Source organism: Convolutriloba macropyga, chromosome 3 (assembly GCF_964194025.1).
Source record: "Convolutriloba macropyga chromosome 3, txConMacr16.3, whole genome shotgun sequence".
Classification (NCBI taxonomy): domain Eukaryota; kingdom Metazoa; phylum Xenacoelomorpha; order Acoela; family Convolutidae; genus Convolutriloba; species Convolutriloba macropyga.
In genome coordinates, this window is record NC_134470.1 from 46332400 (window position 1) to 46347133 (window position 14734).

At 37.2% G+C, this 14734-nt stretch overlaps 2 protein-coding genes across 3 annotated transcripts in view; both read left to right on the forward strand.

Moving 5' to 3' along the window:
* Positions 1-14734, forward strand: part of LOC142337091 (tectonic-1-like) — a 145282-nt gene that overhangs the window by 22373 nt on the left and 108175 nt on the right. The window lies entirely within an intron of this gene.
* LOC142337090 (uncharacterized) lies at positions 10047-13546 on the forward strand. Its single transcript, XM_075386160.1, has 6 exons — positions 10047-10064; positions 10431-10485; positions 10990-11348; positions 11642-11884; positions 12406-12602; positions 13049-13546. The coding sequence occupies exons 2-6, from the start codon at positions 10453-10455 to the stop codon at positions 13288-13290; spliced, it is 1074 nt and encodes a 357-aa protein (XP_075242275.1). The 5' UTR covers positions 10047-10064; positions 10431-10452; the 3' UTR covers positions 13291-13546.

The following is a 14734-nucleotide window of genomic DNA, read 5'->3' on the forward strand; positions in this document are numbered from 1 at the left end:
AGTGGCAAATCTGAAATGAACTTACTTTTTCAAAACAAAATTTTTAAAGCCATAGGCCATAATAACTGTAAATTTTCAGTTAAAATTAGTAAATAAACTAATGAAGTGCTTCCTACAAAACCAATTGAACATGTCATTAGTCACAATAAATCAAATTAACGCAAAATTAAAACAAATTCAAGCAGATCTCAAAATTTCAACACAATCTTACGCAAAACGGTGTTGATGCGAATAAACGGTAAGCTTTTCATTGAAAACATTATGCATATTCCGTTGGCTTCATTCACACATAAATTAAACTTATCAGCAGTTGAGCTTTGAATTGAACTCATTCTGGTCCCGCATTTAACAATTAAAAAGGCAAAAATAAATTTACAGATCCCCGTTGTAATCCGAATGTTTTTTGTTTGTTAATTTTTCAGAAAAAGATTGAAACTGGCCTTGTTATTGCTGCGTGTCTGTTAAAAAGAAATTATTTTCCAACTGTCACCGAAAAAGCTAAACTGACCAAAACGTCAATATATTAAAAATAATTGAAAACTTTTGGATACCTTTTGAGATATATTATCGAAAAAACTATTGTATCAATTGAAAGCGTTAATTAGGTTCCCTATGACCTCCATAGATACTGAATCGAACAATTGAGAAATTAGAATCAGTCATAAGACTACAAAAATAACATCAAATGTGGCCAAAAATCACAAACTCATTAAAAGTTAATAAATTTTTTGCCGGAGCCTTAGGAAACATGAGATTTATCCAGCAAACTCAATATTTATTCATTGGACCACATTTGAACATAAATGGAACCTATTATTAACTGACTTGAAATGAAAACAGTGTTGCCTGTTGAAATGTCTGTTGATAGTTTTTGGCAAAGGAAAATCCTAACAATTGAAAAACAAATGCATTTTATAGTTATCGGTTTAAGTTAGCGAAAGAACGCTAAAATGTTAGTTCCAGAAAACTTTCTTAGGACTCAAAGGTAAAAATAGCCCTTTTGTGAGTAAACGCAGAATTTGTCAGATGTTTTTTTGTCTCCAAAACCAGTCATACTGGACATAGTGATCCAAATAGGCATTTTTGGTGCCTATTTGGCCCCCTTTGTCAAGTTAGACCGGTGAGGAGACAAACAGTCTGCTGACACATTCTGCGTTTACTCGCAAAAGGGCTATTTTTACCTTCGTGGAAGCGTAGTGTTAGTGTTCTGTTATGATTTCTATCAAATTCCAGGGGCCACAGAGGTATGGCCATGAACTGCGAGTCATAGGCAGACGCCCTAGATTTTAGCAAATATTCAATTTCAAAAAAAAAATTAATTAAATTGAATTGAGTGCATAAAAATGGTGTTTTTGTTGAGACGTCACCTAAAGCCATAACAGAAGCCATTCTGCTTTGTATTCTGTTCAGCAAATTTGCTGAAATTTGTATCTTTAATGTAGGGAGCATTTTGTGTGATGGATGCTAGAGGCTGTGGTTGCTAGAGGCTGTGACATTTTTTGCTAGATGATTTTTTGGCTAGAGGCTAGATTCTTGGTGAAACTAGATTTTGGTTAATTTTGAAAGCAAATGGTTTAACAGTAACAACGTGCATATTAGAGCGAACAGTATTTTATTCTAAAACGAGTGAATATACTATTAGATATTATTGCATATTGAGAATGTGGGCTGTGTAATTAGTTTGTTAGACGTGGCACCTTCATAGTGCTTTTTTTTACTCCACAATTGGCAATAAATGCTCTAGGAGTGTGATACCCGTGGATATTTTATGTTCATTTTATTTATTTGGTGCAGAAAAGTTTTTATGATGTATTTATTTAGTTCTTTTCAATTAGACATTTAATTCATATTTTCATTATTGTTCAAACGTCCTGTCACGAGTTGCTCTTTATTCATTTACCTTTTGTTTCCCGCCTCGTGATCAAAGATGTCTGATCGGACGTTCATGCTTTGTTGATAAGCACATGAGTTATATCTTCAAATCCTTAATTCAAATTCAATTCTTTCTCTCTCTCTCTCTCTCTCTCTCTCTCTTTCTCTCTCTTTGTATCTCGCATCGCAAGTAAGCGAAAGGAATTTACGTTCGGATTTCACTTCGCGCATTGCAGTTTTGACAGAAGTAAGCGAACGCTCACTGCAAGTGACTGTCGAATTCAAATAGTGTATGACATGGCGCAGTCAGCAAACAAACGTACACCACTCGGGAGAGACGCTTTTTGGGACAAGCCGACACGCGATCCCCTCTTCGATGGGAAAAAAGGAGAGTGCAATATAAATTGGCACTGCTCGCAAAGGAAAATATAATCCTCGACACTTTACTTGTACTAAAACCAGAGATGATGGATCTCCCGTTGGAACCCATATATGAAGAAACAATAATGGGTTTATCGGTACAATCAGAAAGAGAAATAAATTCCCGAAACGTTCAGTAAAAATTGAATTGTCAAAGCAAATGTCAGCGACTAATCAAATGTGTGGAGGCATAATGTGTGGAGACAAGCCATGGCCACTTGCGGATCGAAAAACAGTCTCAATTCTCTACTTGAGCATTGTAGTGGAAGGATGTCGGATCCTGAGCTGTAAAAACCCGCATATAAAGATCGATACATTGTCAACTACAGACTTTTAGAAGAACGTGGAAGCCGCATTCATTCGCCCTCGAGCCATCACGTTCGATCGCCACGTCTTTCTAATAACAAAACAGCTTCGGGGTGAAATTGGCCAACATTTCTATGGCAAGCTAAAAAAAATTAGCTGAAAACTGCGACTTCGAAAATAAAGAAGAAACCATGATGTACTCATCACCAACTTGATTGAAACTGTCCAACATTTCTATTGCAAGCTAAAAGAATCAGCTGAAAACTGTGACTTCAAAAATAAAGAGGAAACCCTGATGAGTTCATCACCAACTTGATTAATCCGGATATTAAAAAAGAACTCCTTAAACAGACAGTAGAGCCACGTCAGGCATTAATTGGCCATAAAATTGGCCATAAATATGAAACTCGGGATGCGAAATCAGCATCAAATTTAACATCGTAACAAGACACTCATCCCGGCCAGCGTGAATGCATTTCAGTTTCCGAATAAACCCCGATCATCAAATTGGTCATTCTCGAACAATTTCTAGAAGCCGAATAATAGACCTCCCCTATATTACTCAAATTGTGGTGGGAACTGTCTACCCAATCATCGCAATAACTGCATCTCAAAAAGGCAAAACTTGTAACAACTGCAGGTTAATGAACCACTTCGCTAAAGTCTGCAGAAAACAAAAGAACGCGAAACCTCAAAACTCTAAGAAGAGAACTGTGAATATAATGGTTGAGGAACCACAACAGGAAGATTCAATAAATTTTCTTTGGTTGACCAAACGCTACATATCCGACTACAGCAGTGGGGAAGATAATACGGTTGCACTAATCGAGAACGACATAGCAAAAATTGAAACCCTTAATATGCCCACCAAAATTTGCAACATTTCAACTACACTTCTCGTGGACTCCGGGAGAGCGTGCAGTTTTCTAAATCGATCACTCGCGTCGCAAGTAGTGAAAAGCAGTCCACAAGCTATTTGGATTCTTGAGAAGGTAAGCCCACAACTTAGAACATTCTCGAATGAACCAAATCATATTGAAGGAAAGATACAGACCCCCATTACAAGCAACGGTTGGACATCAAACTCGGCCACTTTCATCGTGAATGCGGACGGGCTCAAATATCTAATTGGTAGAGATCTCTTCGACCAGCTGGGCCTATCTGTAACACAATCTTCTTCATTTCAAGGTAACCAAGTCAACAACCTTTCTTCATCATCAGAATTCAAAGAACATATCGCAAAAACTTTTCTAATCTGATCTCGCGTGTCGGAAGATCGAAAAAGCATGTGGCTAAATCTAAGTTTCACAAAGATTTTCAACCTAGACACCAAAAGGGTAGATGCATACCTATTAATCTTCAAGATGAAGTTAATAAGGAACTCACAAAATTATTAGACGGAAAACACATAATAAAAATCTCTAGTTGTCCTGACAAATATTTCATATCTCCCATTGTTGTCATTGTAAAGAAGGACCAAACAATTAAACTTGCATTCCAATCCAAAATATTAAATAAAGCTATCCATAAAAACAAATATCAATTGCCTAAAATTGATACGTTTATCGAATCTATTTCTCAACAATTCAGTGCTCCCGTACCGCAGAACATAACATATTTTTTGACATTCGATTTAAAATACGCGTAGAGGCAATTAAGTTAACACGGCAAACCATTGTAATTTCAAAATAATAAGACGAGACATGACAGGAACCTACAGAATCCAAACAGGATTTTATGGCCTAACAGATATGCCGGCAGAACCTCAAAAAGCTATGATTATACTCTCATTGGTTTAAAAATTACTAATTTGTTTCTCAACGACATTCTGATTGCAAGTTAAGGACCGGAGGAAGAACATAAACAGTACGTTTTGAATTGTCTTAAACGTTTAGATGACGAAAATCTTAAGATCAACCTTCCGAAATGTCATTTCGCTAAACTTGAAATAGATTGGCTTGGTTAATGTATTTCACAATCAGTTATCTCGCCTATCGAGAGCAAGACCTCCTCTATTTAGAATCTCGAGGCTCCAAAGACATTAAAGAAACTCAGCTTTTCCTGGATTCTGTACACTACGTCAGTAAATTAATACCAAATTTAGCTCAAATTAGCCACCCAATCCGTCTTTTGTTAAGAAAATCACCAGAATTTAACTGAACTGAGGTGCATGAAAATTGTTTCATTCAAAAAAAGATCCGCATTGCGAGTGCCACTGAAAAAACTCATTATAACCCGAAACTCTAGACGCGCGTAAAATGTGACGCCTCCCTTTCCGGTCTCGGGGCAGCCCTTGAACAATTAACAGTTGATGGGTGAAAACAAATTGCGTGTACATCCTGATTTTTAAATTCATGTGAAGAGCGATATAGTGTCAACAAACTTGAACGTCTTGGGGTAGTTTCATCTATTGAATATTTTAAAAACTGTTTTTATGGCAAACATTTTACAGTTACTACAGATCACAGAGCTCTCCTTTCTATATTGAAAGAAAATCGATTCATTAAAACATACAACAGCAGTTTGACTTTCTGTATCGAAAGATTACTCCCATTCCAATTCGATATTGAACACTTGCCTGGGGCAAAAATGGGATTAAAAGATGAGGTTTCCCCGACATCTAAATCGAAAAACTAGAAAATTTTCTGCCTATGATGAGGAATTTGTTGTGGCAAAGTTAAAACTTATCTCTGCATCAGTTAATTCACTTTATTAAAAACCTACCGATTTTGCAATTCATTTAAACAAATTAATACAAGCACATGATCCCGCATATCAAATCGCACCTAAACTTGAGGCTACAAATAATGCAATAATGCGACAAATTTAACTAGCACACACGCTGCCCGCGTACTTAAGCATGATTTTCACTTATCACTCGCGCTGCAAAATCAAATCTCAAATACTAGCGGTAAATTCAACAAATTAAAATATGCATATCCCGCGTTGCAAATACCTATTAACACTTCACTCGCTAAGCAAAATACAATTCAGTATATACAGTCCTTCCAAATTCCGAATGAATTATCTCTCGCAACGCGCGAAACTCAATCCTTCATGTCTCCTTTCCCGCCAACTAGGAGACATTCCTCTGATTTTTCTAAAAGTCACCACCCGGAAATAGAATCTGTGCTTTTCGCCTCAAATCATCTTGGAAATCAGTTTCCCGATTTTTATTCAAATAACTCTCTTCAATTCAAAAATACTTCAGACATTAACTATATAGACAAAATTTTATACAACTTGCCTTCTAAAAGGCGCATCACTAGAGTTCGCTTCACTGAAGCCTCTCGCAAGGCGAATCAACCATCCACGCCTCCAACTACATCTAGCACCGCAAATCAACGCTCTAACTCTCAAAGTGGCACTCGCACCGCAAGTTCTACCCGAATTTCAACCCCAACATCCCCAGCCCCATCTTCTAACGTCAATACCCCCCTGACAGCTAGCCCACAGATCCCAACATACAATCATATTGTGAACAAAATATTCAGTAAGTCCCTAATTGCATCCCTAACCAGCAAAGATGCTGTCTTAAAAGAGGTACGTGACTGTATACTCTTGAACAACGAAAGTCGCCTAAAAAAACTCAGACCATACATACAAATTTATTGAAGAGACTTCCATGTCCGTTACACGTGCGGGTGTATTGATGAAAAGGTGGCTATACCAAACGTTCTCCGAGAAGCGTTAATGGATGACATCCACGCAAGCCATCCAAGTACTTGGGGAATGATTCGCATGGCAAGACACTGCTGGTGGCCATACATGAATCGCAAGCTCATAGTTAAAGCGATGGAGTGCAAATTGTGTACTTTAATTGGTAAGAATCTTAAGTCTGTAATTCCTGCTAAAAATTTCGTCCCCATGTATTGTGTGTTGAACCAAATCAAGAAAATCAATTTGACTTTGGAGGTCCAATTTTTGATGAAAAAGGTAACGAGATATATTTTTTAGCCTCTATTGATCGTTTTTCTAAATACCCCACTGCATGTATTTATGACCAAGCTAATGGACTGAACTTTTTAAAGTTTTTGGACATCTACATTGAAAATCACGGAATTCCACTGTCGATTCGTCTGGATCAAGCAAAATGTTTGGTTGGAAATCAAGTATAGAATTTTTGCAATAAAAATAATATCGAAATTAATGAAGCTCCAGCAAACGATCATCATGCTATTGGATTGGTAGAATGACTCATTCAAACAATTAAAAGTAGACTTGCATGTATCAAAGAAGAAAAATTGGCTAACAACGCATTTCATGTAAAGTATGCATTAAAGATTATCATTCACCAATTGCGTATTTATAAGCAAAAAGCAAAAAAGATCTCGCCCTTTGAAGCACACTTTGGCCAAAAATCAAATACCACGCTGAGCGTAATCTCCACTAAGCATAAATTATCTAATCTCAAATAAGAAAACTTAATGAACCACTATTTAGATGAAGACACAGTCACGCCAGAGGAAATGCTCCCGGACGAGAAGTGGATAAATGGCCACAGAAGTGCTATCGAGGTAGAATCTGGAATGAATTGGGCTGCGCGGGAAGCTCATGAAAGAGAAAGAGAGCACACGGACGGCGATCCGGTGCTTGCCGGCCAATTCCACTAAGAGAACGAGGCGTTCAGCTCAAATTGGCCGGGAAAAAAGCCAGCAAGCGGCGCTCAAAGAAAAAGTTAGAGGGCTTATACGAGGTTCTTCTTCCAGGCTCAAACATTTTGAAAGTGAGTCCTACAACATCAACAATAAAAGAGCCTGGAAGACCTATCGTCACGGTACGAAACATTGACATAAAAAAAGGCGGGCACTTTGCAAGAAAGACAGACTCCATTGAAAGTCTACGCGGACCGACCAGGATCAGAAATTGGAGAAAAGTTGTTGGAGGAGCTCATCCAAAGCCATATTAAACAATTCACCCGGAAAATCAAGGGTGATAAAATGATGAAACACCGCAGGCGTGAACCGGGCAGTGGAGTTTCAACCTCAAGATGTAACATTTCACGCGCGATGCGAGGGCGCATACCAAAAGTACCACACTTTCTCGGCATCCAAAATCAACAACAGGAAGGGAGTGCCGCTTCAAACAGCGACATGATTATTCTTCCCAAGCTTGCATCATCGTCCGCTCCAGCAACTTCAACTACCAAGGCTCAAAGATCCTCCGATAGAAACCGCTGTAGCCCTTCATACTACGGCTTCGATAATTCATCTTCGGATTCAACAATTGCTGCCCCACCTAAACGCCCACGCCGAGCGGGAGACGGTGAGAACTTTCAACCCCACCTGCATCGGTTGTCGATACTGTACAAAATGTTGCCGTCCAAGAGTTTGAAGAAATCAACATTTCTCCCGTTATTGGAGAAGTCTCGCCACCTGCCCCGCAATTGTTCTCAATTCTCGATCAAGGTGAGACATTGGTGACATCAATGACGGTTCTCGAAGCAGTAAATCAAGGAAAGTCAGACTAAATTCATTACGCAACCAAAACTGCATAAACTATAAACTTATAACTAGTATTATTCTATTTTTAGCTATGATAACCAGTGCATATATTGTTATTAACCAGATATTAATTTGTAAATATTTTTATTATTATTATCTTTAAATAAAGGTGCTAGTGTCACAGTTTTTTTGTGTCGAAACAAGGGGTGTGTGATACCCGTGGATATTTTAGTTGCATTTGATTTATTTGGTGCAGTAAAATTTATATGATGTATTCATTTAGTTCATTTCAATTTGCCGTTCATTTCATATTTCATTATTGTTCAAACTTCTTGTCACGAGTTGCTCTTTATTCATTTACCTTTTGTTTCCGGCTTCGTGATCAGACATGTCTGATCACACGTTCAAGCTTTGTTGATAAGCACTTGAGTTATAACTTCATTTGCTTAATTCAAATTCAGTTCTCTCTCTCTCTCTCTCTCTCTCTCTCTCTCTCGCTTTGTATCTCGCATCGCAAGTAAGCGGAAGGAATTTAAGTTCGGTTTTCGCTCCGGGAATCGCACTTTTGAAAGAAGTAAGCTAACGCGCACTGCAAGTGACTGTCGAATTCTAATAGTGTATGACAAGGAGCTTAAGGGACTCCAAGATTTCCAGAGTTGGAGTGAAAACCTGAACCAGATCATCTAACCAGACCAACCTAATTAGATAAACAAAAACTGCAGATATAGCTATTTACGATTAGGTTTATGTAACGTTCTAATTTATGCCTTATGTTGATGAAAAATGACGAAAAATTAAATTGAATTAAATCAACGCCGACTTCCGGAAAAGCTGTTCAATTTTGTATCAGCTTGTTCGAAACGCATTTTTCGGAAGGCTGCCAGAATACATACTTTCTGATAACAAGTAATTTAAAGTTCTAACCTGTAGTCATCACGCTACCTTAAACTAAGCAAGCTTCTGATTTCAAATCTCACCAAAATAATCAACCCAATACTAAAAATAAACCGGCCTGTTCATTGCCTCATCAATCCATCTGATTAATTCAGGCTGTTTCTTTTCATACTTAATGCCATGTATAACAACTAAATTTTGGTGCATCAAATTAAGCGATCTGAAAAAAGTGCTTTTTGTTCACTTCGTGAACACTTACTCAATAGTAAAGATTCTTTGAAAAGATTTAAATAATTATCGATTCTCCAATTTTGACAAAACATTCAATTGCTTCTCCTAATATTCTTTTCATATTGGTTATCAATTATTGATATACAACTTTTTTTATTATTTGGTGAAACCAAAATTCGGGTCATTTCTGTTGCTTTCTTCCAAGCTTTTCAAGCTTTTTTTCCACAAGCAGCCAAGACAAATTTGCGTGGAAACGCTCGTCATTAGCCGCGCGTTAATATCTTTGAGGATATTGACCATTGAATTGAGATGCTTCCCCAGTTGAGATCAAAGTGGGTAATTTTTGAAAGAATATTAATTAGGTTTTTGAATTCGAATCTTGCATTAAGGATCAATTTTTCGATATAGCGCTCTCTCTCATGTTTGATTTTCATATATTGTTCATATATACGAACAAATATTCCTTTCATTTCTCGTCCTCTAACTAATTAATCCGATTATCTCATCTATTAAGCTTTGTCATGTTTTTAAATTACGACAATTAAAATCCTGAAATCAATATTCTTTGTAAATTACCCTATCATTTGGGTAATTAATATTGTTTTTATTCTCCCGTTTTGTGGATCATAAACTATTAGATAGGAATTTCATGAATGAATGAAAGACGCCGAATTGAAACAATTGGCGCGCCAGCACTCGCAAATTGCCCAAACTGGAGCCCACTTTAATGCTGTAAAATGACAGCAGTGGCGCCGATCGTACTAGGCTCAAATTTACTAATCTTTGATTGGCTGAAACTTTGTTTACTCGGGGTAGTAAAATAAACAAAGACACATTCCATTCATTCTTAAAATTCTTTTTAGCCGGTAAGACCAAATCTTCCGGAAAGGAAAAAGTCCTGAGAAGCGGTGACCGGACAATAGATCGAAAGGACAACAGATCGAAAACAGAAAAATTGGGACAATAGATCGAAAATCATCCTCTATTCTTATTGGCTGAAATTAAGGATTATTTGCGAGCTGCAATATAATTACCACTGTTTGGCCATGCCTCGCGAGCCATGGCCATGCCTTAGCGGCCCGTGGGACTTGATATGAATCTATCCCAACCGAACAAAATATCACAATAGAACATGCTATATGCAGTTAATAAATGAGCGCTTAAATCTGATTGGCCAATACGCAACTTAATTTATTTAATTTTCTATCTATTGTCCCAATTTTTGCTTTCGATCTGTTGTCTTTCGATCTATTGTCCTAGCACCCTGAGAAGCAGAGCAATCACCATGGTAGCTATTAAAGAGCTGAAGTTTCTAGAGGTAAGTTTGAGTCTGTTACGAGTCTGGAAGGCTAGTTTGCTATCATAGGCACTCACAAACTGAAAATTCACAAGAGTATCTGTTTTGTTGACACCCCCCCCCCCCCCCAACACCCCTCGCTTAAACGACTGCAGAAATGACCTCATGCAATGTTCCGGTACAAATTTTTCATGGGTATCACAGAGTTTAACTACCGATATAAAAATATCAACACAATTTAGTCACATTCTGTTTTCTCTATAAAAAAAACATTGGAGTTGGATAATTTAATAGAAATAATCCCAGTGTATTTGTACTAGATTCTGCAAATAAACTAACTCATACTTTATATTTTAAAACAAAAACTAATACAAATATTTGAAAATTTAACAACTCATCACTTCAACCACATCTTGCTTTTTTTTCATTTTGCTTGTTTCATTTTTAATTAAAACCCAATCTCTGCTCGGAAGGTCAGAGATTTTTTAACTTATAATAGATACATTTTTTCCAATGTAACTTTAGGATGAAGAAGGAATTCTGGACATGTTGCTGCTCAAAGCGACTCTCGACTTAGTGTTTGATGAGGGCATATACGCTGCACCTGCCCCCACCACCCCCTATTCACCCGTGGACACATCCCCGCTGTCCCAGAGCCTGTCTCTGCGACTTGGCCATTCCCTTTCGATGGGATCCGAGGCTACTGATGATGATGAGGATGATGACGCAATCTTCTCGTCCAACCCGCAATTGGCATGTGGTCGCCCTCTTGCGGTGGATGTGGACCGATGTCTCTCTAGGTCGCTAGGGGGGTCAGAGTCTGGCTACTCTAGTATGATGAATACTCCTCAGAGGAAGACGAGCAGAAACAACAGCGAGTCAAAGTTAGTATTCTGGTTCCTTGTTTATAACTGAAGAGAATGTCTTTAATAATAGTACTGAAGTTTGATGTTTTTCGCCAACCATAAGAAGACGCACAGGTTTGCCATTTTTCAAAGCTAGAACGAAGCAAAAACGTTGCGGATGTTTAAACTGAGGCACCGAAAAACTTTTAAATACAAGAATGAAATATTTTTTTAACCACTTCTCAATTGAAAAGAAAAAACATCAAAACATCCTTTTTCAATTCAGCTATAATTTTTAGATTTTTTTTAATATTAGATTCTTCATTTTTTAGTGCCGGTGTGACTGACCAATTGTTCAAGTGGTCACCGAGTCTCCCCACGACCCCCGGCTCCCCTGTGAAGTCATGCTCCCAAGGAACTTTGGGTGTGAGTACCCCTTGCAGCAGTAGTCGAAGGAGCCAGTCGGCAGATAGTCCCAAGAAGCCACAGCAACAGGCGAATAGTGGTGCACAGGTGCTGGTGCTGGGACAGACCAGCTGCATCAGAGGGTGTCACGTGAAGAGACAGCTGTTCAGGTTCATATACTCACTTTATCTGTTTCATTTTTCATTAAAAATTGAGCAAGTATTGAATTGTGTCGTTGTTAACATGGTAGTTAACTTGGTTTGAACTTTTCGATTAACAACAGGTTTGAACTATTTTTAAATAAATCAGTTGTTTATTTTATCAATTATAAATCGACGCTTAAATCCTCAGTGAGACCAAACCGTATCTATCTCGTTAGATCCTGAATAGTGTCTTGGTGAGAAACATTCAAGATATGTACAAAGCTTGTATGATCTTCGGATTTGTTTGAAGAAGTAAGGTCTTTTACGACATGATCTACCAAGACATGTTTAGATTATTCTTAGCTTTACACGATCATGTTAATTATGTCATTCCTATTTTCTCATGACAATAAGATGTGGCATGTCTTGTAACGATGTCAGGATCCCTTGTACTTGGCTCATCAAGTTTTAACTTACTGTTAATTATTTTTTTCATACTTCATGCTTTATTGTCATTTAATAAAAGTTTGTCATCTTTTATTGTTTAGGACTGTCAATGTAGATGGTAAGCAAGAACTAAGAGCGGTGGCAACTAGATCCCCCTCCACTGAAGTCTCCCAATCAAGTGGAGCTTCCGCTGCATCCACCTCTTCCACTGCTGTTAACAATTCCGCCACAGCCAACTCGTCCGTCATCAACCCTAACAAGTACAAGACTATGCACTGTCGAAACTTCTCAACTAAAGGTATAATGCAATTGATAGTGAATAACAACGATAATTCAAGCCTCCCTCATATCTATACTCATTAACTATAAACATGGATAATCGAATTAGAACCTAAACTGGTAGAAGGATTAATTTGCATTCACAATGAAAATCAAATGGGTTATAGTCGAAATTCGATTTTAAACGAGTTTTTATACTCATTACGAGTTATTTAACGAGTTATTATACTTATTAACAAACAACATCTAAAAATTGCCCATCATCACTGTGGAATTAAACTGCTGAGTTCACAATCTGAATTTATGATTAGTATGAAAACTATACAAAAAATAGGATTTTTTCATTATGAAAGGTTCGCAGAGGATAATCTTTTTAGAGCTCCTTTAAAACAACCTCAAAATGTTTTTATATTGAAATGAGATGATTTTTGTTTAAATGATTATTTACTTTGTTTGTGTGTTGAGGTTCGTGCGAGTACGGATCCAAGTGCCAATTTGCTCACGGAAGTGGAGAACTCAGAGTCCAATCTCAACATCCCAAGTTCAAGACAGAGATGTGCAGGAACTATGTGGAACAGGGATTCTGTGAGTGGAGAGATGGGTGTATCTTCAGACACGGAGACACAGATCTCATCAATCCAAAGATGCTCAGACAGTCGAAAGAGGCGTCTTCTTCCCAATTGGCCGAAAAGGAAAAGAACGAGTGAACATCGAGTCATTCACGTCGTCTTTCACTGATAGAATTTGTCTATTCGTCAATTCACGCATCCGTAACCAAGCAAATTTATTTGACCTTGACAAGGTTTAGAAAACTTGTTGTCATTTTGATTGTGCATTGTTTGCAGCTGTGTCTATCAGATTATCAGAAATGGCATATCTACCTATTTATTTTTTACTAAATATAAATTAATGATTTTATAAAGTTTGATTACAGATTTTGGAGCTGGGCTCCGTCAGTATTGCGATGTATCCGATGTATTCTTTCGATTACTAAATGGGACGTTTCCAGCTTTGAATTGTTTAGCTTTTCAAAATCCAACATATTGATGGTAGAAAAAAGATTCAATCCTTAAGACATTGAGTAAATTAATTTAGTTGTTCTGTAGCAATAAGAAGCGACCCATGATTTTAAATTTGATTGATTTGTTTCTTGCTATTTGATGTTCGTTAGAATTGGTCACAGATTTAGTGAAATTCTATGGTTGTTCTTTCAATCCCAATTTGATATGAATTATTTCAGTTTCAATGAATTAGTTGATTAATTTGAAGCATTGAAGATGATGCTTAATTTGAATTTTGATTTCATTTAGTTCTTAATTGATAATCAAATTATTTTCCACATTTGTCTCAATTTTAAATTCAATTTATGGTAAATGAGGTTTTAGTAGCGTCTGCACACAAGAGCATATTTTTCTGCAAAGAAGCGGGCACAGTTTTCTCATTTTTGTAAAAGCAATTGTTTCGCTGAATAAATACCAATCCAGTTTTAATTAATTTCATCGGCGCAGGTCATCCCATAATTTCTCAAAACAAAATTACATTTCCCAGAAAATATGCATGAAGAGGAAGCCTGGGATCAAAGGCGTGATACCATAATCTTATATCTATTTAGTTAATCGTCTCTCTGGTTACTCAAGACAGCCAGGTCAGTTATCGACAATAAAATAGAATACCAAAAAGAGTTTATACCATTATTTAAATTTAACGTCGATTACGCCAATTAGTGTTGATGTTCCATTTCAACTAAAAATGTCATGTCAACTGAATTTAAGAGATGGCATATCTTGTTAATCTTTCCATTCGATGGAAAATTTTCCCAAATTTTGTTTGCTTGTTCCCTCTAGTTAGGTAGAAAGAACTAATTTGTAGAATATAAAATGTTGCCTATGGAAAGAGTAACATGAAGTTCACGGCTGTAATGGTAACAAAGGAAACGGATCGAGCGAGTCTGTTGAAAGCAGCCAAAAAAGCGTTGAGTCGCAAAAAAACCATCTGCTGTGAGCAAAACTGTGACTCATTCTCTGTTGAGTGTTACCATTTGATTGTTCTTACTTCGTGTTCTAGAGTCTGACTCCTTGAGGCTTGAAATGTCACAAAAAATCTTTAAAGTGTCCGTTCAAAACTTTATATACTTAAATAACTTTTTGTGAG